General features: G+C 33.6%; 1 protein-coding gene across 1 annotated transcript; it reads right to left on the bottom strand.

Moving 5' to 3' along the window:
- Nucleotides 1–402: 402 nt before the first annotated feature.
- LOC141286827 (occludin) lies at nucleotides 403–25,958 on the bottom strand. The gene is made up of 8 exons (XM_073818935.1): nucleotides 25,575–25,958; nucleotides 18,294–19,076; nucleotides 14,818–14,979; nucleotides 6,855–7,006; nucleotides 4,710–4,928; nucleotides 1,854–2,025; nucleotides 1,726–1,767; nucleotides 403–1,606 (listed from the first exon to the last, which is right to left on the bottom strand). Exons 2-8 carry the CDS (start codon nucleotides 19,050–19,052, stop codon nucleotides 1,508–1,510), a joined length of 1,605 nt encoding a protein of 534 aa, XP_073675036.1. The 5' UTR covers nucleotides 19,053–19,076; nucleotides 25,575–25,958; the 3' UTR covers nucleotides 403–1,507.
- Between the last annotated feature and the right edge of the window lie 1,835 nt (nucleotides 25,959–27,793).

Below are 27,793 nucleotides of genomic sequence, written 5' to 3'. Positions count from 1 at the left end.
AAGAGTAAAACTAGGTCAGAACAAATGAATCTTGATAATGTCAGATAACTTTGATAGAATGGTATGTGACAAAACATGGTGAGGTCAAAGTGTCAAATCAAAATTTTGGTCCCAAATTTTTACAAATTTTACTGGTAGTCCACTGTATGAGGAATTTTTAGGTATGATATGTCAGTTTTTACTTTATTTTACTATCCTCACTTACATAACTATAGTGTCCTGCACTCACTAGTAAAACAATATCAAAAATGATATTTGGTGTCTGAATAATGTTTGGTTTGACTATATATTATATTATATTATATTATATTATATTATATTATGTAATTTGCAACCTCTAAATCTTTCTGTTTATTATCAAAAAACTCTACACTCTAAATACCTTACACTTTCAAAACCAGATTTAAAACCTAAAATACAAAACTTTATTGAAAATAGAAAGGACAACAAATATGTACAGATGAAATGCTGTTATGCATGTCAGAAACAAAAAGCATTATCTTATTAACAGCCTAAAATGAACCCGCTCACTTAAATGTTTTTGTACAAAATGTTTTACATGAGTAAAAAAATGAACAAAACTTAATTACTTAATTACAAAACGAACATAACTTCAACATTTGATCTTGCATAGATATTTGATTAGTTAGAGATGAAAGCAGCTATTATTGTTTTAAAATCACATTATTTTGAGATGAATCAAATACAATGAAATATAAACAACTAGAACTAAATGAACAGAATCCTTTTATATTTGCACTTTTAAAAACTTGTTTTTAAAATCACAACTGAATATAAATTTCCAGTTTCACTTTGTGATTTAAAATTCAATTTAGTCTTTCACAGAGGCAGTCATTTGTTAAAAAAGAAAATATTCTGTAATGGTGTGCAAGTTTAATTACCTCAGTTGTTTCTAGGAACTATTCTGACACACCTCGAAATTAAAACTTTCACGTTTTCTGACTTGAAAACAAGCAGTTCTCCGCAGTTACACCTTTGTAGACAGACAATGAACTCGTTTACAGTCATACACAAGGAAACTGATTGCATGGATGTCAATGCAGGTGCAAATTACTCGGCTGGAGAGGATTGTCCAAAGTACATTTCCTCCAACAAACGCATGCACCGCTGTAATCAGCTGACCTTGAAGTTAGCACTCATAACCACACCCAACTCACGCACAAACAACAGAACTACAATATTTTAATGCTTTATGGCATTTTACAGCCTATATGAAGTCACTCGCTGTTTCCAGTTAAAGAACAAGTTCCAGGTAATGGAAAAACTTTGGAAGGACCGGTTTTCGAAATCTCTGGTCCTCGTTTTCAACCATCTTTAGGGCTCAGGTTAATCATAAGCACTGGGTGAAGCCATTGTTACAGCAGTTTAGGATTCGGGCAACTTTGGTCACACAGTCATTTGAAGGTTTCGTCATGGCTGCCCATGAATAGTTAAATGCAAGAGTTTAACAAGGAGAGCAGGTGTGGTGCTTTAATAGAGCTCATATTTACTGACGCCGGTCGTAGATCTTAACCATTCGTTTAATATGGAAAAGCTTGTGGCGCAATTTGCGACATTGGTGCTTCTTGTTTTGATAATCTGGCATCTAAACAGACAGAATAAGGGAAAGAAAGCCTCATATTAACATCAGAAAAGCAGAGCATCTATTACCATGAAAATGAGTCAGATGTTTAGTCATTCTTTAGTTTTGTAAGCATGACTCACCCGTTTTACGTCTTTCAGACGATTATATTCCTCTGCTACAGCCTGTGACATGAGTTAAAAAAAACAAGTCATATGGATGTGAACAAGAGGGAGGTGAAGTATTCATCTGAAATGTTTCAGTCGCTCACCTGGTACTTGGATGTGCCCTCTTCAAGTGTGTCTAGCTCTCTGCTGAGCTTGTTTATCTGATCGTTGATGTCGTCCATTTCGGTACACAGTTCCTTATAGGTCCTGAGGTCCGAGTCAAACTCTTTCTTATACTCGTGTCGCTGGGGGTCAGATGTGATCTCTGGATATAGACTGATTGGGAATAAAACACAAGGAGGTTGTTGAGATGCTACTTTCTGACAACTTGTATTTTCAGCTTAAAGATAAATGAGACCAATAGTCATTTAGTGGTTGTCCAAAGAAACAGATATGCTTTTTTAGCAACAATCCCTCCGATGTGACCTAGAGTTAAGCATCTTCAAGGCAATAATGGTGGTATTTCACAGATTAACTTCTGTGGAGTTTGATCTGTTTCAGTTGCCACACCGCAGTAATAAAACAACAACCATTAACTGAGTAAAAGTGCACATCTTTACCATTACTAGGTGACAATTCAGCACTCATTTGAATAGGAATATGCAGTCAGTGAGGGCATAAAAACTTCCCATGCAGGTTTCAAATCAGTTCAAGAGGGTCGACGAAGACAGCAAGCCGAAACGTTTGTTATTTGTTTATATCTCTTGCCTAAATAAAGAGACTTTTATAGTGCAGACCTTGAGTAACATTTAATGTGAAACCATACAACCATTTGCCAAAAATGCACTACTGTGAATGCAACCATTCACCAACATTTTGGTAATATAAAATACTAACATTTGCAGAAATTTCAATCATGTGAAATACTACCATTTGCCAAAATTTCACTAATGTGAAATACTACTATTCACAGAAATTTATGAAATTCATGGGACTGTGCTACTAATGTGAGTGCAACCATTGAGCAACATTTTGGTAATGTAAAATACCATGATCTGCCAATATTTCAGTAATGTGAAATACTACCATTCACAGAAATTTCAATAATATGATATACAACTATTCAGCAAAATTTTACTAATGTGAATGCACCCATTCACCAAAAATTAACTGAGAAATACTACCATTTGCCAAAATCTTACTACTGAGAAATGCTACCATTCACAGAAATGTCAATAATATGATATACAACTATTCAGCAAAATTTCACTAATGTGAATGCAACCATTCACCAAAATGTTGGTAATGTAAAATACCATGATCTGCTAAAATGTTGCTAATTTCAATAATTTTAGGAATTTCAATAATGTGAAATGCTTGCAAAAATATTACTACTGAGAAATACTACAATTCACCAAAATTTTGCTACTGTGAAATACTACCATTCATCAAAATATTGCTAATGTGAAATACTACATTTACAGAAATTTCAATAATATAATATACAACTATTCATAACAAATTCACTAATTTGGATGCAACCATTCACCAAAATGTTGGTAATGTAAAATACCAAGATCTGCTAATGTGAAATACTACCATTTGCTGAAAGTTTACTAATGTGAAATACTACCATTTGCAGAAATTACAATAAAGTGAAATACTACCATTTACAAAATTTTGCTAATGTGAAATACTACTATCCAAAAATGTACTAATGTTAAACACTACCATTCGCCAAAATCTTGCTAATGTGAAATACTACAATTTGCCAAAAATGCACTAATGTAAAATACTACCATTCGCCGAAAATTTCGTTAATCTGAACTACTACCATTCACAGAAATTGAATTAATGTGAAATACTACCATTTGCCAAAATTTAGCTGTGAAATATCATTTGCCAAAATTTTGCTATTGTGAAATACTATCATTCAAAGAAAGTTTACTAATGCAAAATACTACCAAACTCCAGAAATTACAATAATGTGAAATACTACCATTCACAGAAATTTAATTAATGTGAAATACTACCATTTGGCAAAATTTGGTCATGAAATATAATTTGCCAAAATTTTGCTAATGTGAAACACTACTATTCACAGAAATTTCGCTACTGTGAAATACTAGTATTCAGAGAAATTTTGCTAATGTGAAATATTTCTACTTGCCGAAAATGTACAAAAGTGAAATACTACCACTGGACAAAATTGAGCTACTATGAAATACTACCATTCACAGAAATTTCACTAATGTGAAATACTGCCATTCACCAAAATTTTGCTATTGGTAAATACTACTATTTACCAAAAATCTACTAATATGAAATACTTCCACTCGCCAAAATTTCACTACTGTGAAATACTACCATTCGCCCAGATTTTGCTACTGTGAAATACCATCATTTGCCAAAATTTGCTAATGTGAAATACTACCATTCACAGAAATTTTGCTCATGTGACCATGCCTTAACTCCTGCCTAAGGTCAACTTCTTACGACAGTAAGTACTGAAAGTACTGAAATAAAAACTACAAAAAAGTGAGAATATTTTTTAAAATTAGCCGTAACGCAGTGACAAGTATTTTATCATTACAAGTCTAACTAATATGATCTTAGATTAATGAGTGCTATATATATGAGGTTCATTTTAAGTTAATGTTAGTTAATGCAGTAATGTTAAAAACTGATGACCTTATTGTTGAGTGTTACCTTCATATATATATATATATATATATATATAATGTTTCCCCTGTAGGTTTATTGTTTGCTAAAAGATTTTCTTTTCATGGTCCAACAATGATTGAAACCACATCTGTTTTTTAACTCACAACAAAGCAAACAACATATGAAAACATGCACGCATACTGTTTGTAAAGACCTTTGACTCATTACCCTAAATTTAGTATGTTATGTTAGCATATAAACATGCATGCCAGAGATGATTATCTCCTAAAAACTTCCTTGCTGTGTCCATGGGAATGTGCTACTAACCCTGAGCCTGAACCACAACAAATCCTCACCGTGTCCATAGATCCTCGTCAAAATCGTTGGCAGTCTCTCCTCCTGTTGTGTACTCGGTTTCGTACTGGGACTCGTCCAGCTCAGGGTTTCTTCTGCGTCTCTTGCTTCTGGAGGCGGACGGTTTGCGGATGGTGTCTGTCTGGTCAGAGGGGCTGGAGCTCACTTCTCCAGACGGGGATGTGGAGTGAGATGGCCGGCTGAAAGAGCGCTCAGGGTAACTGTGGGTGGAAAAACTGTTACTATATTACTTAAAAAGAGAAATGGTTTATATAGAAGCTTATTTCTACCACTTAATAAAAATGTAAAAAAGCTCAGTGCAAGTTTTTCCTCACAATTGTGAGTTTATATCTTACCATTAAGACTTTTTCTCACAATTATGGGTTTATATCTAACAATTGTGAGTTTATATCTTGCATTTCTGATGTTTTTTTTTCTTTTCTAAATTCTGACTTTTTTCCTTAGAATTCTGTGTTTAAATCTCGGAATTCTTACTTTTTTCCCTTAGATTTCTGAGTTTATATCTCAGAATGCTTACTTGTTTTCTCAGAATTTTGAGTTTACATCTTAGAATTCAGACTTTTTTCCCTCAGGATTCTGAGTTTACATCTCAGAATGCTGACTTTTTTTCTCAGAATTTTGAGTTTTTATTTTGGAATTCTGACTTTTCCCCCCAGAATTCTGAGTTTATATCTCACAATTCTGACTTTTTTCCCTCAGGATTCTGAGTTTACATCTTGGAATGCTGACTTGTTTTCTCAGAATTTTGAGTTTAAATCTTAGAATTCAGACTTTTTTCCTCAGGATTCTGAGTTTACATCTCAGAATGCTGACTTTTTTCTCAGAATTTTGAGTTTTTATTTTGGAATTCTGACTTTTTGTCCTCTGAATTCTGAGTTTACATCTCGGAATGCTGACTTGTTTTCTTATAATTTTGAGTTTTTATTTTGCAGTTCAGATAAAATACTCTTTGTTTCATTTCTTAAAAACGAAAAATTAATAGACAATCATCTTTTACTAAAGGGATTGTCTCTTTCTTTACTCTTAAAAGGGACTTTGCCAACAATGGCAATAAAAAATGGGCCATACTTTACAATAATGTGCCATTTGTTAACATTAGTTAATGTATTAACTGACATGAGCAAACAATGAACAATACATTTATTGCACAATTTATTAATCTTTGGTAATGTTAGCTAATAAAATTAGAGTCGTTTAATGTTTGTTTATGTAAGTTCACAGTGCATTAACTAATGTTAACACAACTTGATTTTAATAATGCGTTAGTGAATGCTGAAATTAACATTAACTAAGATTAATAAATGCTGTAAAAGTTTTAAAGTTTATTCTTAGTGCATGTTATCTAATGAATCTTAGTGTGAAGTATTAAACCGAAAACATTTTATTATTTAATTAATTTATACTGAATCAATATCACTGAAGCTTGTAAAGCCACATAAAAAAGACAGAGGCAGACAAGGAGGGACAGAAATAATTTAAAAACAAATTAAAATGAAAGAACATCTGATTAAAAAATATATTTGGAGTAATCTGACCTGACTTCATAAAACTAATGGCCCAGATCATTAGGCAGATTAATGACCCAGACAACTATCGTAAGCACTATAGCACTGATGATTTAACATCAGCTAACCAAGGTCGCTAAAAAAGCTAAAAATGCCTCTGACTAGTTTGAACCAGGAGTAACTGTGCAATGCTATTCAAAAGTAAATACTTTTATTTAAAAGTGACAGTAAGAACTTGTTTACTGAGGAGCAAATCTGCATTTTAGACTGATTTCTGAAGGATCATGTGACAATGAAGACTAGAGTAATGATGCTGAAAATTCAGCTTTGGATCGCATTTGAAAAAATAATAAAATAGAAAATAGTAATTTTAAACTGTAATAATATTTCACAGCATTACTGTACTTTTGATCAAATAAATGCAGTGTTGGCAAGCATAAGATAATCCTTTGGATCAGTTGTGTATGCAAACTTGGAATGCAATTCCAAATAACTTATTAAGGCCTTCAGCAATAAAGTTAGCTCCAGCATTTCCTGAGCAGGAACATGCAATATTGCTCGTTGACATGCAGCTCAGTTTTAAAATCTTTAGCTATCCCAGGATCAGACTCACTCACTCACCCGATAACATTGTGGGTCTCAGAGCTAAAGACACTTCCAGTCTTTAGGGGGATAGAGCCAACACTAGGGGCCGAAGCCAGAACAGGAGCCATCTTCTCTGAAAACACCATAGATGCTTCCTGCACACTCTGTCCATCCTGTACATGGTTGACCTGAAAAAAGGAACAAACTGTTTAGTACAAAGTCTTCAAACATCGATTCATATCTGAACAGAGAGATGTGCCTAATACCAGGAAGCAACATATTTCAGATAATGACAGGCGAAAAGACATCACAAACAATTAGACAAGCAAGCGAGAAAAACTAAAAGCAGATAACAGATTTTCTAACATGATTTTGAAAAGGTTAAGTCTCTTGTCTTTGAAGAACAGTAGCATCTTTAGGTAATATTGTGAAATATTATCATTTAAAATAACTTCCAATTGTAATGTATTCCTGTAATGGCAAAGCTCGATTTTCAGTCCTTGTCACATGACCTTCAGAAATGATTCTTAATCATTTATTAAGAATCAAGTGTATGTAAACTTTTGAACAGGTTCATTTCTATAAATTAAACTATTATTTTCTCTTATGGACTGTATGTAAACATCTTTAGTGTGAAATATTTTATTCAGGTCAGGTACTAAATAAGAAATAACATGACCCTTCTTATTTCGGTAAAATTATTAACATTTTGCAAATTCTGCACGGTGTAAACTTTTGACTTCAATCGTATATTACTATAATGCACAAAAAGAACATTATTAACAACATAATAAATCTGTCTTGATCGCACTTTTGAAACTGTATTCTGTGCAAAACATTAAACAAAGACATAAACCATTTTAGATCCATTGTTTAGACTTTATTTTCCTTCTGCTACTGTGCAGGAAAGACTGTGGGGAATAAGAAGCAAAAGTGCTCTTGCACTTCCTGTTGAAGTTTGATTTCAGAGGATGTTCTCAGCATGTACAGTGAGTGTTTTGTGACAAACACACAATGCCAATAGTTTAGATTTCCAGCACAATATATGACTTACAATACTTTTTTTGTTTTCTAAAGCAAAAAGGTGAAAGAATGAGTGGCCATATGGATATAAGGAAAAACAATAAGGAAAAACAATTCCGAGCAGGACACTACTAAAACAATGAAATCAGGTGTGCGTGTCAGCTGGATTGTTTGTTTTGTTCTTGTGTGTGAAGGTATGTGTGCATGCATGAGTGTGTGCGTTTGGAAAGAGGACGCAGCAGGAAAGAGGGTGGAGGAGCGTTTCCCTGCAGCTGGGGAGAAGGGGAAAAGCCACTGTGTAGAAGAGCCCAAATCATCCAGGAATTCCAACAATGCTTTCCCTGCATGAGCTACTGCCACCACTGATCCGCGATCACGCTACATAAGCAGGGAAAGAATGCTTGAGAAGAGGGTTGTTTCATGCCTGTGACCTCCTTTCGCACCAGAAAAAAAGTGAAGTTGAGATAGAAAGGCAAGAAGTGAAAGGTATTCAAAGGGAGTGTGTGGAACGCTGTCAGAACTCATAGATCTACTCAAAGCACCAGGGCAGAGAAAGGCAGACCAGTCTCATGATGGTAGTAATTGCGTTTCCAATGGACTTAATCCAAAATCAGACTGCACCCCACGGAGCCTTCACTACCAGCTCCGGGTTTATTAATTACCTGTGGACCCATACAGAAGATTTACTAGAGGTTGCTCTTTTAAAGCACAGGATTCTAAGTTTTAGGCTCAAAGGGATAGTTAACCCATAAATTAAAATCTGTCATTAATTATTCACCATCATGTTGTTTCAAACCCGTAAGACCTTTGTTCATCTTCAGAACACTAGGGATGTTCATTTTGGTTATTTTTCCTAACCAACAGGTGACGCTTGTTAACTGATTATTAAACGTTAAACAACAAGATTATTTTAAATTAGAAAGAATAAGTGTCTGTGACCCGTTAAAAATACCAACATTTGTTTACCAGGGATTAATTGTACATGCGCAAAAGCGGCAAACAACAGAACATGATTTACACGATCACATCACGCACTTGCAGCACTTACTGCGAATACATCATAAAGCTAGGCTATATATAACTCGTGGGAAAGAGATAATATGTCATGGCCACGACAAAATTAAGCGAACCTAACATATCCCCTCCCGGTCACAGTAGTTAGAAAGTAGTTTATAATAAATAATATTTTGGCATTCAAATACATCTCGAATACAGAAACATTTGGATTTGTGTCGAATGAGAGACCCAATGTTATAGGTTCAGTTTTGCTTTAGCCTAAATGAATTCATTTTGGCTTGTCATTTATACAGCCTAGCTTATATTTTTCATTCTTGTTCTTTCTGAATTTTGTTAAATTATAAGGATTTTTTGTGGTGTAAACATTTTTCGTCTGCATTAGGCCTATTTCTGAATTTAATAATAAAATGCGACTTCTAGGCCTATGCGATTTATCGTTTTTTTTTTCTTTCAAAAACGCATTTTTACATTATTTTACCCACGCAGAAAACACTTTAAAATATTAAGATAAATTACTGAGAAAAAAAATTCAATCATCTTTTGAACCATTTAACTGATTGTATTAATCGGTCAAAATTATTTCTGTCGCTTAACGGTTAATTGGTTAAAATGAGCATCCCTACAGAACACAAATTAAGATATTTTTAATGTTTTAATGAAATCAGAGCTTTCTGACCCTGCATAGACAGCAATGACATGTTCAAGGCCCAGAAAGGTAATAAAGACATTGTTAAAATAGTCCATGTGACATCAGTGGTTCAACCGTAATGTTATGACGCTATGTGAGTGTGTGCAAAGTAAACAAAAATAATTACTTTTTTCAGTAATATAGGTTCAGTTTCGCTTTAGCCTAAATTAATTTGTTTTGGCTTGTTGTTTATATAGCCTAGCTTATATTTTTCATTCTTGTTCTTTCTGAATACTGTTTAATTGAAAGGATTTGTTGTGGTGTGAGGGAAACTTCAATAGCCTAGCTATGTTTATACTACTTGTAAACATTTTTCGTCTGCATTAGGCCTATTTCTGAATGTAATAATAAAATGCGACTTCTAGGCCTATGCGATTTATCGGGGGGTTTTTTCTCTCAAAAACGCAATTTTACATTATTTTACCCACGCAGAAAACATTTTTAAATATTAAGATAAATTACTGGAAAAAAAATTAAATCATCTTTTGAACCATTTAACTGATTGTATTAATCGGTCAAAATTATTTTTGTCGGTTAACGGTTAATTGGTTAAAATGAGCATCCCTACAGAACACAAATTAAGATATTTTTAATGTTTTAATGAAATCAGAGCTTTCTGACCCTGCATAGACAGCAATGACATGTTCAAGGTCCAGAAAGGTAATAAAGACATTGTTAAAATAGTCCATGTGACATCAGTGGTTCAACCGTAATGTTATGACGTTATGAGAGTGTGTGCAAAGAAAACAAAAATAGTGACTTTTTTCAATAATTGTCTGTCTTTGATGCACAACAGTACCAAGCATGCGTGTGGTGCTGCTGACGCAGGAGCCGGTGTTTGACATAGAACGTTCATCTCTTTTAGTTCATCGTCTGTATATTCTGGTTCAGTAAGGCTGGGGAAAAAATTGCAAGTCATCCCTCTCTGTCAAAATCTTCAGACATGTTTACCAAACTGTTTTATGTACAGCGTGCGTCTTCTGCTTGCAAACATGGTGCAGTGCATCTGGGTTCTACGTCTACGGGTTGTACTCTGGTGAACGCGCTTTGGAGATTGACGCAAAAGAGAAGAAATTGTTTAATAAAGTCGTTATTTTTGTTTTCTTTGCACACAAAAAGTATTCTTGTAGCTTCATAAAATTATAGTTATGATGTCACATGGACTATTTTAACTATGTCCTTACTACCTTTCTAGGCCTTCAACGTGTCAGTTGCGTTGCTGCCAGAAAGCTCTCGGATTCCATCAAAAATATCTTAATTTGTGTTCTAAAGATGAACATAGGTCTCACGAGTTCATACTGAGACTTCTGATAACAGACTTTGGTATGATGGTCTCATTTAATCCTACTATATCGGTCTAGGGGGAAAAAAATGATGATATTAAAAAGACCTCATCAGATATTTTTTTTGCTATGAGAAGTCTTGCAGTCAGCAGAGTTTATTTAAAGTGATGATAATTAAATTAAAGATATTTTGCTCTTTTTATTGTAAAATGCCTGTTTCTTAAATAACCTTTATTGCTTTAATTGCTTCTCCTTTTCAAATAAGAAAGAGTCACAATGAGTAATGCAATGTTATTGAGTCATAAACACTCACACACACAAAACATGACTCATGTTCACTTAAACAGCACTAATGTACTGTATCATTGAAACACACTGTTCTGTAACACAAATAAAACCATAGATGCAATGTGAACAGACAGGGATTACTTTACTAGCTAGGATGACAAATTGGCCGATATTTGGCTATTTTTAGAATAATCAGCATTAGCTGATAACCATGCCCACATGGCTGTTGATCAAACAGTTTTGTCAGTTCCAGAATGTACTGACAGCAGTTTTGGCACATTTTCAGGACATAATGTGTAAGAAGTATTCAACTGAATTCAGATGTTTTGTGTGTAGAATCCTATATATATATATATATATATATATATATATATATATATGTATATTCAAAATATGGCACAAAAAGTATTACTTATATTTTCTCTTAATTATTTTTAACCATTTTAACATATATTTTTATACAGTACAAACAATATATTTAAAAAAGTACATTTTGATATATATATATTAGAAGGGTTAATATTATAACATCTGTCGTCATGAAGTCGTTTGAAAAACTGGTTTTGACTCATCTGAAGGACATCACCGGACCCTTACTGGACCCCCTGCAGTTTGCTTATCGAGCAAACAGGTCCGTAGATGATGCAGTGAACATGGGTTTACACTTCATCCTGCAGCATCTGGATAAATCAGGGACTTATGTGAGGATCCTGTTTGTAGACTTCAGTTCAGCCTTTAACACCATCATCCCAAACCTCCTTCCCAAACTATCTCAGCTCTCCGTGCCCACCGCTCTCTGTCAGTGGATCAACAGCTTCCTGACAGACAGACAGCAGCTAGTGAGGCTGGGAAAATTCTCATCCAGCACCCGGACTATCACTGGCGCCCCACAGGGTTGTGTTCTCTCCCCACTGCTCTTCTCCCTGTATACGAATGACTGTACCTCTAAAGACCCCTCTGTCAAGCTCCTGAAGTTCGCAGACAACACCACACTCATCGGCCTCATTCAAGACGGTGATGAGTCTGCTTACAGACAGGAGGTTAAAGAGCTGGCTGTCTGGTGCAGTCATAACAACCTGGAGCTCAACACGCTCAAGACTGTGGAGATGATCATGGACTTCAGGAGAAACCCCCCTGCTCTCCCCACTCACCATCATGGACAGCACTGTTAACACAGTGGAGTCATTCAGGTTCCTTGGCAATACCATCTCCCAGGACCTGAAGTGGGATGTTCACATAGAGTCCATTGTGAAAAAGGCCCAGCAGAGACTGTACTTCCTCCGCCAGCTGAGGAAGCTCAACCTGCCACAGGAACTGCTGAAACAGTTTTACTCTGCCATCATTGAATCCGTCCTCTGCACTTCAATTACTGTCTGGTTCAGCTCAGCTACCAATTCTGATCTCAGAAGACTACGTCGCATAGTCCGGACTGCTGAGCGAATCATTGGTACAACCCTTCCTACTCTTCAAGATCTCTACTTATCCAGAGTACACAAAAGGGCTGGCAAAATCACTCTGGACCCCTCACATCCAGCACACTCGCTCTTTGAACTGTTACCATCTGGTCGGCGCTACAGAGCACTGAGCACCAAGACGACCAGACACCGGAACAGTTTTTTTCCCCAGGCAATCCATCTCATGAACACTTGTCAGTAAATGTGGAACATGCAGCACTATTATACACTTTATTAATCTATTCAGTATTTATTAATACCTACTTACATCCAAATTTGCACCTAATATACCTGTACCTAGTAATGGCATACTCTGTATATTGTGTTTTTGCTATTTTGCACTTTGCACTTTGTCTTGTGTACTTGTATATTGTTCTTTTTTATAATCTATGTCTTGTCTTGTCACTGTCACTCTGTTGCACTGTGGAGCTGCTGTCACTAAAACAAATTCCTAGTATGTGTAAACATACCTGGCAATAAAGCTCATTCTGATTCTGATTCTGATAAAAATATATTTGGCATTTGAAGGTTTAAACAAAATATATATAAATATATATATATGTATATATATATATATATTACTGACTGAATTTTCATTTTTGGGTGAACTATCCCTTTAATAATCATCTCACTCTCATGATCAGTTCAATCTTGAAATGAAAGTTCTGGAAGATTAATTATTACATAATATGTGGGGATTACTACAGACAATAATTTTGATTCTTCACTGAATTATGTGAAAAAATTATTTAAAGTATTGCACTCACAATTAAAGTCTAATTCATACTTTTTAAAGCATTTTGATAATCTTTACAATAAAAAAGTTTTATTTTATTTGAAGTTTAACTGTTCTCCAAAAATATAGCTGTTCTTTTAAGGAAGGACTATTATATATATATATGTGACCCTGGACCACAAAACCAGTCATAAGGTTAAATTTGACAAAACTGAGATTTATACATCATATGAAAGTTCAATAAATAAGCTTTCTATTGATGTATGGTTTGTTAGGATAGGACAATATTTGACTGAGATACATCTATTTGAAATCAGAAATCTGAGTGTGCAAAAAAATCAAAAAGACTGAGAAAATCACCTTTAAAGTTGTCCAAATTAGGTTCTTAACACTGCATATTACAAATCAAAAATTACATTTTGATATGTTTACAGTAGGAATTTTACAAAAAATCTTCATGGAACATGAACTTTACTTAATTTCTTAATGATTTTTGGCATAAAAGAAAAATCAAAAATTTTGACCCATGCAATGTATTTTTGGCTATTGCTACAAATATACCCCAGCGACTTAAGACTGGTTTTGTGGTCCAGGGTCACATATATATATATATATATATATATATATTTTTTTTTTTTTTTTTTTAAGGGTCCAAAAAATATAAATATTGAAAAAAGCCTTTAAAGTTGTCTAAATGAAGTTCTTAAAATTCATATTACTAATCAAAAATTACGTTTTGATACATTTATGGTACAGAATTTACAAAATATCTTCATGGAACATATATATGTTGTATAACTTGTAATGTAATTTCCTGTTCTTTTAATTCAATTATTGAAAGAAATTACTCTTTAAACATACATATAATCTCATCTCAGCCATTAAAAAATACTTCTAATAAACATGTTTATATCTAAACACTTAATTTTTTCTTTGAACTGTAAAGAAATGCTAATTCAAGTATGCTTTCTAACTGTCTGGGTATTATAAAAATTCTAACTGTTCATAGTCATCCACCCAAGGAGTTAAAAGCCACTCGACTTTCTCAGTTTGGTTAATGATCAGTCACAGTGAAACTAGGCTGGCTGTTAACAAACAGACCGTATCAGCAACACATTCAACCTCGTGACTGAATTATCACCAGGGTCGTGCAGGCCACTGAAACTATTAAAGAATATATGACTTCAAAACACACCTTCAAACCGCTCCCAGTCTACCAAAACAAAAGGTCTAGATTGACTATCACAAACTATTTATCAGAATTTATCTGCTTGTCCTATATACAGTTTCTGGGATGCTAAAGCCTATATATGGCCATTTTCACTGCAAAGCATTTGCTGTTTGCTGCAGAGACTAGCAATAAGCCTACACTGGCCCTTCATTTTCATTCCCTTAGGCAAGACACTTCATGCCATTTTGATCTGGGTGCGCCGCTTAATTATTGACCATGTGTTTCTTCCTTCATGCAGCACGTCTCAATGTAGGTGACTAAGTGATAAAAGTAACTCACCCATTCCTCCACATCTCTGCCCTCGGTTCCAGCCATTAGTGGTGGATCCCAGTAGATGTTTGGTTTCCCGTAGTGCCAGATTTTACTTCTGGTTTTATAGGAGAAGAAAGCTGCCACAGCCAGTGCCACCACAACCAAGAACCCACAAACCATTGCAACAGCCTGAGAAAGACATAATTGTAGTGTTAAGTCCAATGCGTATACATAAATTATTTATCATACTAATCTAAACTGATTTAGTATACAAGGATAATCATCTTAAAGGGATAGTTCATCCAAAAATGAAAATTATGTTATTTCTCACCCTCATGTAGTTCCAAACCCGTAAGACCTTTGTTAATCTTCAGAACACAATTTAAGATATTTTCGATGAAATCCAAGAGCTTTCTGACCCTGAATAGACAGCAATGCAACTGACACGTTTAAGACCCAGAAAGGAAGTAAGAACATTGTTAAAATAGTCCATGTGACATCACTGATTCAACTGTAATTTTATAAGCTATAAGAATACTTTTTGTGTAAAAAAAAAAAAAAAAAAAAAGGCAAATAACTTTATTCGGAAAGCTTTCGGATTTCATCAAAATATCATAATTTGTGTTCCAAAGATGAACAAAGGTCTTACGGGTTTAGAAAGGCATGAGGGTGAGTAATTATTGACAGAATTTTCATTTTTGTGTGAACTATCCTTTCAATAATCATCTCCCTCTCATGATCAGTTCAATCTTGAAATGAAAGTTCTGGAAGATAAATTATTACATAATATGTGGGGATTATACAGACAATAATTTTGATTCTTCACTGAATTAAAGTAAAGCACTCACAATTAAAGTCTAATTCATACTTTTTAAAGCATTTTTATAAATACATGTAAATTATTATAAAAGAGGATGGGATAGGACAATATTTGGCTGAGATAAAATTATTTGAAAATCTGGAATCTGAGGGTCCAAAAAATTTAATATTGAGAAAAACATTTAAAGTTGTCCAAGTTCTTAGAAATGCACATTACTAATCAAAAATTAAGTTTTTATAGTTATGGTAGGAAATTCAATAAGTATCTTCATGGAACATGATCTTTACTTAATATCCTAATGATCTTTGGCATAGAAGAAAAATCTACAATTAGAGATGCACCGATTGATCGGCTAGTGATCGGAATCGGCCGATTTTTCGCATGATCGGCCCGGATCGGTGACCGGCCGGTCAATTTCTCCTCTTGCCGATTCCTAGTCGATCTTTTATTGCCAGCGGCACATGCAATTATGTCACAGCCACGCGTGCACTCACAGTCGCGTGTGAACATGTCTTTGGTGTGAGTGAAGATGACACAAAGATCGCAGTTTGTAACATTTATAAGGCCAAATACAACGTGAGGGAACAATCACGAACCACGCGCTTGTTTAGCTTGGCTGGACATGTGGTAGATCGCTCTGCATATTTTGCATGTCTCTGTTAGTTAACACTCCTGAATCAGATAACCCGCTCGTTAGGAGTAAGCTCCGTGAATGAACTGTGTTCCGATTGACATGGTCCCTGCACAGTGTTCATTGCTCCCTACTCTCTGAGCAGGGGAAATCCGTTGACGTTTACTACACTTTCATTCGTTCATAATATTTGCGCTGCGCCACTGCAGACAGCGTCTTCACACACTAATAGTTCGAAGCCAGCATATGTTCCATTTGAAGGTAATTAAAGCGTGCGCGACGTGAATTTAATTTGTATTTACTGTATTTACAGATGCATTTATGTTACACTTCTCTAGTAAATATTATCTGTGTGTGAAGACGCTGTATGCGGTGGCGTAGCACAAATATGTGAATGAATGTTCCGAAGTGTAGTAACGTTACCGCTGGATTAACTGGTGACAAGGCAGAAATGCTTCTCTTTATCAAGAAAAATTTGCCATTAATGCTCAAGTAATAGCATTTAGTACGAGCATTGTTATTTCTACCTGTTTGAAGACACAGTTCACTTTTTGTTATTAAAGTTATTGTTGTGAGATGATACTGTAATTAATGTTAAAAAAAATCCATATAAAGTTCAATGAAGTAGATTTTTGTATGCCTGCTTTGTTACTTATATTTTCTTTCTAATGTTTTTAAGGCTCAGAGCACTTTATTTTGTTAAAGTTATTTTTATATGAGAAGATGCTGTAATGTTTATAAATTTCTTTTATTATAAAATAAAAAAATACATTGAGGAAAAGATTGTTGCTAGTATAACTGCTATGTTAGTTACAGGAACTAATTTTATACCTTTTTCAAAGACACAAAGCACTTTATTTTGTTGTTAAAGTTATTTTGTTGTAAGAAGATCCTGTAATGTTTAAAACTTGATTTTATTATAAAATAAATTTAATTAAAGAAAATATTTCTGTATAGGCCTATGCTTTCATTACAGAAAAAAATAAAAAATTAAAATTAAAAAAATAAAATCGGAATCGGCAGGTCACACTTACTGAAAAATCGGAATCGGCCAAGAAAATTGCAATCGGTGCATCTCTATCTACAATGTATTTTTAATTATTGCTACAAATACAACCGTGCTACTTATGACTGGTTTTGTGTTCCAGGGTCACATATTTGATGAGCTCGGTTTATGTGCGTTGATCAGCGTTTATAAAGGTCATTGTGTCCGAAATTTTTGCACGTTAAAAAAAAATAATATATGACCTCATGTTGTGTCAATCACGTTTACACACTGCCTCCAAAATTTTCGTCTGTCATAAAAAAACTTCGGATCAGGTTTGATTTCTGCATTTTCCCATCTGTAGCAAGCATTTTGATAGGAAAGGATGACGAACACGAAAAAAAAAAAAAAATGCAAAAATTCTCAGTGTGCATTGACCTTAAGTGAGAAACGGTTTTGAAAATCTTTCTAAATCATCAAAATTTCGGTTATGGACTTTCAAAAAAATCTCAGGTTTTATTAAAAATATTTTCATTTGTGTTTGGAAGATCAAAAGAACAAAAGTCTTGCAGGTTTAAAATGGCATGTGGGTGACTAAACATGACAGAATTTGAGCGTACTAACCCTTAGAGATAGTTCACCCAAAAATGAACATTCTGTCATCACTTACTCACTCTCTGTATGAATTTTGTTCTTTTGCTGAACACACAAGAAGATATTTTAAAGAATGATAGTAACCAAACAGTTGCTGATAGCCATTGACATCCATAGTATTTTTTTTCCATACTATGGAAGTCAGTGGCTACCAGCAACTGACTTGAGGTTAAGTGAGTAATGAAATAAATTTCATTTTTGGATGAACTATTCCTAACTAAATCAACCTGAATAAAACAGATTACAGCAACAAAATAAAATAGAAGGGTTAGATCTGGCTTAATGCACTTCCTGTACAGGTTTACACACTGGGGGAGTTGAAATTATGGTCTGTGGCAATCCTTTGATTGTAGACTATAAGGAAAACAGAAATTAAAAGACATTGCGAAACACCCTGTAACTTTAAATGGTACCTCTTGAGGGTCCACGTAGCAGTAGTGGTACAAGTACTGGTTATAGATGGGAAATCCGGCTCCCATTCCTGACACACCGCTGCCATAGAGGTTCTGACACATCAGAAGCATGGGGTTGTAGTATGAGCTGGTGGAGCTTTGGGCCATAGGGTTCACTCCTACAATGTACACAATGTTTATAATGCCCTGAATCACAGCCATTATAGAAGAGACAACAAGCACCGCCAGGTAGAACTTCCTGCTGCGGAACGTGTTTGTTTTGGAGAAGGTGGCTGCGAAGAATCCCAAAGCGACGATGAAGTTTATGGCGGCGATGGCGATCATGGTGGTCTTCGCTGAGTAAGGGGTCGGGTAAGAATTGTAGTAGCCTCCGTATCCACCTCCATATCCACCTCCATATCCACCTCCGTATCCACCTCCATATCCACCTCCGTATCCGCTGCCGTATCCAGGATAGCCGGAATATCCAGATCCGTAACCATATCCGTACTGCGTGTCCCAAACCAGAGTTGAGGCCACACAGGCGAAAATTCCCAGACAGAAGATTATAACGGTTCCCATCATAATCTTCACAATTCCTGGAGGGGAGAACCATTTGTAGAAATGCTGAGGCACCTCCTCGCCCACATAGTAGGATCCTGGAGGTTGAGGGTAGGGGTCGAATTCACTCCGTGGGTCTTGGAAGCTCCCCGGCGGTCCAAAGCCATTGGAAGGAGGGGTGTACATGGGGGGACTATCGTAGGGTTGTTTCTCAAACATCTCTTAAAAATGTCCAATGACCTGCTAAAGGAGGAAAAATATGAATGTTTAAACATGAACAAGAGAACACAGGTGTTACAGGCAGATAAGAAATACAACAGGTTTTTCATTTTTTGTTTAAGACCAGCACAATTTGTGAGGTTTTAAACGGTTTAAAATACACACACACATAAAACACACCATAAATGTAGCCCTATACACTTTATTCCATTCTAAGGCATACAATAGCTTTGTGTAAGGAACAGCTCTAAATGTAAGTGATTATTAATTAATAATAAAAATAAAATAAAATTCATGGCTGAAATCATATTAAATTACATTTTAAAAATTGATCTATATTTTATACAAATTATATGAACTTAAACACTGTTCAAATGTTTGGGGTCAGTAACATTTTTATTGTTTTTGAAATAACTTTCTTACACATACATACATACCATATATATAAATATTATACACTACCAGTCAAAAGTTTTTGAACAGTACTATTTTAAATGTTTTTTTAAAGAGGTCTCTTCTGCTCATCAAGCCTGCATTTATTTGATTCAAAGTACAAAACAAAACAGTACAATTTTGAAATATTTTTACTATTTAAAATATCTGTTTTCTGTTTAAATATATTTTAAAATCTAATTTATTCCTGTGATTTCAAAGCTAGATTTTTAGCATATTTACTCCAGTCACAATTTATTTTAATATTCTGATTTTCCGCTCAAAAACATTTATTATTATTATTATTATTACTATGTTGAAAACAGCTGAGTAGTTTTTTCAGGTTTCTTTGATGAATTGAAAGTTCAGAAGAACAGCATTTCTCTGAAATAGAGATATTTTGTAACATTAGAAATGTCGTTATCATCACTTTTGATCAATTTAAAGCATCCTTGTTAAATAAAAGTATTACTTTCTATAATTTAATAATAATAATACTGAATCCAAGCTTCTGAATGGTTGTGTATAATGTTACAAAAGTTTTTTTTATTTCAGATTAGTGTTGTCACGGTACCAAAATTTCAGTATTCGGTACCAATACCATTGAAAATCCACGGTTCTCGGTACCAATTTCGGTACCAAAGCAAAACACAATAACATATTAATTGAGCAAAACACTATTTTTTATTAATAAAGAAAATAAAATGTACAAAAAACAGTGCCATTCTTTATACTAATGTAAAATTTTGTTAAAAGTTTTTTCACAGGTTAAAAAAGTATTTGTAAACATTTTAGTAATGAAATAACATCTAAATAAATTACAGGCATAAAAAATGTAAACAAGCTTCACCCAAAACTTTTTGTCATATTTCTGCTGCTGTTGCTGAAAAACATCTGTACTGTTGTCTGTTTTAGAGTTCGCTGGGGTCTTTCATGATCTTCCTTAATCTGCAACTGTAAAAAGAAATACAATATACTTAAGTCTGACCAGATGCAACATTAGATCACTGACACCAGCAAAATATGAATTTTCAGTAAAAAAAACTAACCTCAGCTGTTATAATAAATTAAGATATGATTACATATATTAAGACAAGTGTCTATCACAGATGAAAACTGCAGCATTAAAAACACTTTACAATTTTCATTTGTTAGATAACATTGCCTAACAATAAACAGTAGTTAACATTACATGGCAATTATTCTTAGTGAGGTTAGGCTAATTTCAACATTTACTAATGCATAAAATCATATTAATCTGTTAAACATGAACAAACATGATCATGTCTTTTTGTATTAAATAACATTCACAAACATTAATTAATGTTGTAAAAATATGTTTCACTTACTTTAAGTTTATGTTAGATGATGCATGAATTTGATCTTATTTTAAAGTATTACCAAACTAAACAGGGGATAAAACGTGTTTTATTTGATTGTACTTTTATTCAATCCAAACTGCATTCATATTTATCCAGTCAAGAATAAACCTAGAACGTTTTCTGACAGACTCATATTAAGGACATAAACATTGTTAACGACACATTTGTACATTCTCTAACACATATATTTTGGATACACATGTCATTTGTGTAAAAAAATAGTAAATACATCATGTCCTTATTTTTTTTACTCTAACAAAAGTTATAGGAGCGTTGTTTCAAATTCATTCTAAGGCCCAGCATATTAGCGTTAGCCGCGCTTATGCTAACGATTCACTACACAAACGGTGATGTTTATTTCAGTCTGACATTCAAATTAAAATATGCAATAATGCTCTAAATATGAAATTAAAATGAAACTTACCTTACTTGAACTCTTTCATTTGATCCCGGAGTCGATCTTTGAGGTGTTTTAAGTTTGATGTGTTTCCTCCTTTCGAGAGAACCTAGACGACATCTTTTGCAAATAGTTTTTTGATGATCTATGATGTTCGCCTTGTTCAGCCGCAAATCCAAAATATTTGGAGCAAGCCTGGCTCTTCTTTGTCAACAAGTGGAGTCAGAGCCGCGGCATCAGCAGCACCGCTGAATAGAGCGCAACTGTGCAGTGCGTGAGAGCGCACCTTTTGTATAACGTATCAAGAACCGGGTTGACCGGATAGTCGGTACCACCGGTACTTCAGAAAACCTGGTACCGTAACGTTTTAATTTTTTTAGTACCGACTTGGTACCGAAGTACCGGGACTTTTGACAACACTATTTCAGATGCTAATCTTTCAATCTTTCTATTTATCAAAGAATCCTAATAAAATGTGACCCTGGACCACAAAACCAGTCATAAGGTTAAATTTTACAAAACTGAGATATATACATCAATAAATAAGCTTTCTATTGATGTATGGTTTGTTAGAATAGGACAATATTTGGCAGAGATACATCTATTTGACAATCTGAAATCTAAGGGTGCAAAAAATCAAAATACTGAGAAAATCACCTTTAAAGTTCTCCAAATTAAGTTCTTAACAATGCATATTACTAATCAAAAATTACATTTGGATAGATTTACAGTAGGAATTTTACAAAAAATCTTCATGGAACATGATCTTTACTTAATTTCCTAATGATTTTTGACACAAAAGAAAAATCAATAATTTTGACCCATACAATGTATTTTTGGCTATTGCTACAAATATACCCCAGCGACTTAAGACTGGTTTTGTGGTCCAGGGTCACAAATGTTTTAAATATTTAACTGTTTTTAACTGTATTTAACTGTTTTAAATATTGATAATAATAAGAATTAAAAAAAAAGTTTCTTGAACAGCAAATGAGCATATTAGAATGATTTCTGTCCCAGAGTAAATTGTGCTAAAAATCTGGCTTTGACCACAGGAAAAAAATTACATTTTAAAATATATTCAAACAGAAAATAGTTATTTTAAATAGCAAAAATATTTAGAAATTTGTTTTTGCTGTACTCTGGATCAAATAAATGCAGGCTTGGTGAGCAAAAGAGACTTCTTTAAAAACAATAAAAATCTTACTGTTAAAACACTTTTGACTGGTAGTGTATTATAAACATTTAATGTGTCTAAATATTGCTTTTTCAAAAATAAAAATCATACTTACTCTAAACTTTAAAACAGTAGTAAATATAAAGGAGCTGCAATGGAGTATTATAAACAAAAATAAACACTACATAGATATGATTTTTTTATGGTTGACAGACACTCCATGTGTAAACTGGAAAACATAACAAACAGCACACAGGCTGGAAACAATACGAGTGTGAGTAGATAATGACAGAATTTTCACTCAAGGGTGAACTATCCCTTTAAATGTCTTAGGTCAGCACATCAGCAGTGACATCAATTAATGCACAGGCCAAAATGACGTTACCCGAAACCATAAGCTGTGCAACCACCATGCTAAAATAACTATGCTGTTTATCAGCGTGAGGTAACAACAGAGAGTAGAGTGGAGACATCGGCACCAGGGATCAGAGTCTGTCCACACAAAGCCACTGTTTACAGGCCTGACCGTGGGAGTTAAACTCAATCTCAACCATTGTCCAGCACTGACTTTGAAATGCATAGATTTAAATCCAGGCCAAATATGCCGTTTGTTTAATTTCAGATCATATGCTCTAGGGGTGAGGTCACAAACAGGGCAAGAACTGTGTTATGAAAATATGCCTAATACTATAAAGGAGGTAGTATGTTGGTTACGCTTGAATGTTAGCTGTACTTTTATGTTACCACATATACACATTTATATGTAAAGTTATGCTATATTTTTTTATTACTTGTAGATATGAAAGTAGTTTTTTTATTTATGTCTTGTGTTTTAAACTGTAAATTTTGAACTTGATTTTGAAGTTGACTTAGAAGTTTACTGTCTTCAATAAAGTAGAACATTTAAAATGATTAAAAATAGTATGTGAAAATATTTAAAATGTTCTAAATAATTCTAAATGTAGGCCTATTTATGCTTAAATTGTAATGCCATGATTTTACTGTTTTTAATCAAATCTAATATTTAAAATAATTTCAAATTTATTATAAAATATAATACTTATGTTTTAAAAAAAATCAAAATGATTCACGGTTTATATACACTACACTTTTATTATTATCAATATTCAAACCAGCTGAGTACATTTTTTCAGGATTCAGAAAATAAACTAATATTTTTATTTAGCTGGATGCTTTAAATTGATTAAAATAGATGATAAAGAGATTTATAATGTTACAAAAGATTTCTATAGATGCTATAGATGCTGTTCTTCTCAACTTTCTATTCATCAAATAAAAAAATCTACTCAACTATTTTCAACATAATAGTATTAATAAATGTTTTTGAACAGCAAATCAGAATATTAAAATGATTTCTGAAGGATCATGTGGCTGGAGTAATGATTCAGCTTTGAAATCACAGGAATAAATTACATTTAAAAATATATTCAAATAGAAAACAGTTATTTTAAATAGTAAAAATTGTTTAAAAATGTACAGTTTTTATTGCACTTTGGATCAAATAAATGCAGGCTTGGTAAGCAGAAGAGACTTCTTTAAAAAAACATTAAACGTTCAAAAACGTTATAATGGTAGTATTTTTTTATATTTATTAATTTTAGAAATATAACACAATATAAAATTAAACATTATAAAAGCATAAAATAAAATATTAGTGCTCTTTTATAATAAATAAAAAACTCTTTCTTAGTATCTACTGTAGCGTGCAATACCACAACAACACAAGAATGCATGCTACACTTTCAGTCCCTGGCCAAGGCCTAGATAAAGCCATTTGTCTGGTTACTATGTGTTCACCTACTGCCCGGCCTCCCCCAACTTCTCTCCTTTGTTATAGCAAAAAGTCAAGGCTGCACTCTGTCTGTGCATGGTCACCATGGTAATAAAGGCCTGAGGTAAAAAAAAAAGAAAAAAAAGAAAAGAGGTTTGGATAGAAAAACACAAGAGCTTCACTGTCTGGGCCGCTCTGGAGTGGGGGTGTGTACATCGGCAGATACAGCTGTAGTGATCAGGTGTCCTCAAGAGAATCCTTTCTTATTTACCACGCCATAGTTTTGATTTCATTTATGATTAATTAATGAATCTTTTGAACGGCCAACAACAGGTGAAAGGTTAAGAAAGATTGATTATATCTAGGAGATTCACTCGGTTTTCAGGCTATATATACTATATACTATATTTATACATATATAGTATGTGCATGGTAGTGCAAGGTATTTCTAAGCACACTACCACAGTACATAACCAAAATCATTTGGCAAAAAAAGTCATAATGATATGTCCAAAAGTAATAGTACCATAGTTTTTTTGAAGCAGATAATGATCTAATCTATTCAAAAGTAGGTTAACTCAGAGCAAAGATTACAAAGCTGTTGTTCTTTACTTTGCATATCATCGTAAAACTGTCTATAAATTAATAAATAAATTAGTTCAGATAATTAATCTCTCATTATTTTTTTAAGTGAGACAACAGCACTGACCTTTATAATAAAAGAGTATATAACAAATACAATACATAAAAAAGTATGAGTCTACAAAACACTACTATTACAGTCAAACCAAAAATTGTTCAGACACCAGATTTTTTTTTTACAGTGGGTGCAGGATTATGTAAATGTAGGATAGCAAAATAAAGTAAAATGTGACATATTATACCCACAAAACCTTCAAACAGTGGATTACCAGTACAATTTATAACCAAAAATTTGATTTGACACTTTGACCTGACCATGTTTTGTTACATACATTTGTATCAAAGTTATCTGACATTAAGATGAATTTGTTCTGACACAATTTAACTCGAGTTCTTCTCAAACTGTATTACCATTTTCTAAACTATAGCAAATAAACCGATAATGTGAGAAATGTAGGTGTCTGAATGCATTTTGGTTTGACTGTAATTCATTTGTGATTATCAAGATAAATTTGTTCTGACAGTTTAACGTTTGAGTTCTTGTCATATTTTATTACTATTTTCTAAACTATAGCGAATAAACTGATAATGTGAGAAATGCTGAAGATGTCTGAATAATTTTTAGTTTTACTATATATATCTAAAATACATACTAATCTAAAATAAACAAAAACAAAAACAAAACAAAAAAAACATTTACCTTTTTGAATCTGTCTTCACCTGAGGAAACGAAGATTTGTTTTAGTTTTATTATTATTTTCCCAGATTCTTCTGTTTCGTCTTCAAATTCAATTCTAAGTTCCAAGGTAAAAAAGGAAAAAAGGAAGAAGGTTAAAGAAAAAGTATTATTTGGCCAGTTGTCCAGATCCTCTCTCTCTCTCTCTTCTGTCTCTAAATCTCTCTGATCCACCTGCGCCTGCACGCAGTGAAGCACATCTGCATGAGTCTCTGTATCAGACGCCTGACTGTTTGGATTCACCAGTGCTGCAGATCCCCCTCAAAAAGTGAAACAAATGTGGGTGGAAATGCGTGAACGGCTGTGAAAATAAACTTCCTTGAGAACAAGAAGTTTACTCGATCTAATCTAGGGACGTGACTCGACCGCAGTTAGTCAAACCAGCTTGAATCCCATTGGACAAAAGCAGCAGAGGGCGGGTCATTCATGTCATGAAATACAGTAATTTTTGCGTGTCCCCATCTTTTTATAGCAGTTTTTTTTTATTTATTTATAGAAATTATATTAGTTTTATATTATCGCAATATCACAATTAAGTAAAGGAGGGGTTTTAGATGATTTCATTCATTACTTTCCTTCAAGCAGGTGCTGTTATGTTTATCAAAACGGTAAATTGAAAATCCAGCAAATTAATTAACTAAGAATATACAGGTGTTTGTTTATTTCAATAACTTTTAGTTGGTTTTGGTTCCTAGTTGACATCACCCTAAAAGAACAGACATCATGTGCGGTGAGAAAACAAGTGCATAAACATCAATTTTTAAAATGATTTGTCTTTATTCAGGTATTTATTACAAGCTGTGATGTGTGTTTTTGTCTTTGTTTTTCCTGTAGAAGTTATTTCTGTTCTGTCATTTATGTATTTGTTTATGCTTTCATAATAATAATAATTTAAAAAAATCACATAATCTCTCACTCAGCATGAACTAACTTTAGCTCTTTATTTTCACACTGTTCGACGCTATTTGCTCATTTAATGGTTATTGTGTAAACAATCAGGTTATAACCACTAAAGTTCTTGGTGTTTGAGTGTGGTTTTGGTGTTGAGAAATAGCTTAAGCAGATTGCCAAATGCTGAATGGCCTTGTTTAGTTAGTACACTGTTAAAGCGCCATATTTATTTGCAAAGCGCTGTTAAATAGCGCCGTCTTGCGTAGAATCAAAGAATGGCTTGGGAATAAAACGAGGTGAGAAGTAAACAAGGCGCAAGTTTTCTTGTGAGACTTATGAAATGAAGTTGAACACATAATGTCTGTTTTGTTTGAGGTTTTTCATTATTTATTACGATGACTATTGTGATATTATAAATATGTCAATTTATGTCCATATGTTGTCCATGTCGAAATCTAAAGGTTGTATACAAACGTATACTATAAAATTCTAAATAAAGTAACAGCTGCAAACAATGTTATTTACAAAGTGTTTAAGGAAAACAACTTTTTATCACATTTGGCACAAAACCAATACAATGTGCCTATATTTTAATAAATGACAACACAAGGCCAGACTTGCGAAAAGTTGAACCAAACAGATAGCATTGTGTTGCATAAAAATGTTTATCATGGCCTTATTTTTCATTGGTATTTACTGTAGTTGAATGTCAGAGTGACATTAGCAGCCAGTTGCATAAATATAGCCACTATGTTAAGATTGTTAAGAACTAGTTTGAGCCGCAGTTAGTCTTACTTTTTGGATTCGAATGAAACCAATCTACCTTTCTGTAACTGATTTATGACCAATCTTGAAGGAAAAAAAATAGATGACTAACTTTTTTAAGACAGGTCTAAGAAGTTTATGCAACCGCCACAGTTTTAACTTTCAAACCTGTAAAAGATTTAGGAAAAAATATGTGACCCTGGACCACAAAACCAGTCATAAGGGTCAATTTTTGAAACTGAGATTTGTAAATCATCTGAAAGCTGAATAAATTTGTTAGGATAGGACTATAGTTGGCTGAGATACAACTTTTTGAAAATCTGGAGTCTGTGGGTGCAATAAAATCAAAATATTGAGGAAGTTGTCCAAATGAAATTCTTAGCAATGCATATTACTGATCAAAATGAAGTTTTGATATATTTACTGCAGGAAATTTACAAAATGTCCTAATGGAACATGATCTTTATTTAATATCCTAATGATTTTTGGTGAAATATCAAGAAAAATCAATAATTTTGACACATATA

This window comes from Garra rufa, chromosome 15 (assembly GCF_049309525.1).
Source record: "Garra rufa chromosome 15, GarRuf1.0, whole genome shotgun sequence".
In the NCBI taxonomy this organism is placed as follows: domain Eukaryota; kingdom Metazoa; phylum Chordata; class Actinopteri; order Cypriniformes; family Cyprinidae; genus Garra; species Garra rufa.
Note: the sequence above shows the minus strand (reverse complement) of the source record. Positions and strands in the feature narration are given on the sequence as shown.

Excerpts from the sequence above, each read along its gene's own strand:
- LOC141286827 (XM_073818935.1), bottom strand. The coding sequence starts at position 19,052 with ATGTTTGAGAAACAACCCTACGATAGTCCCCCCATGTACACCCCTCCT. Across the intron at positions 4,929-6,854 it reads GAGACCCACAATGTTATCGG|TTACCCTGAGCGCTCTTTCA; the intron begins GTGAGTGAGTGA and ends TTCCACCCACAG. Across the intron at positions 1,768-1,853 it reads AGGGCACATCCAAGTACCAG|GCTGTAGCAGAGGAATATAA; the intron begins GTGAGCGACTGA and ends CTCATGTCACAG.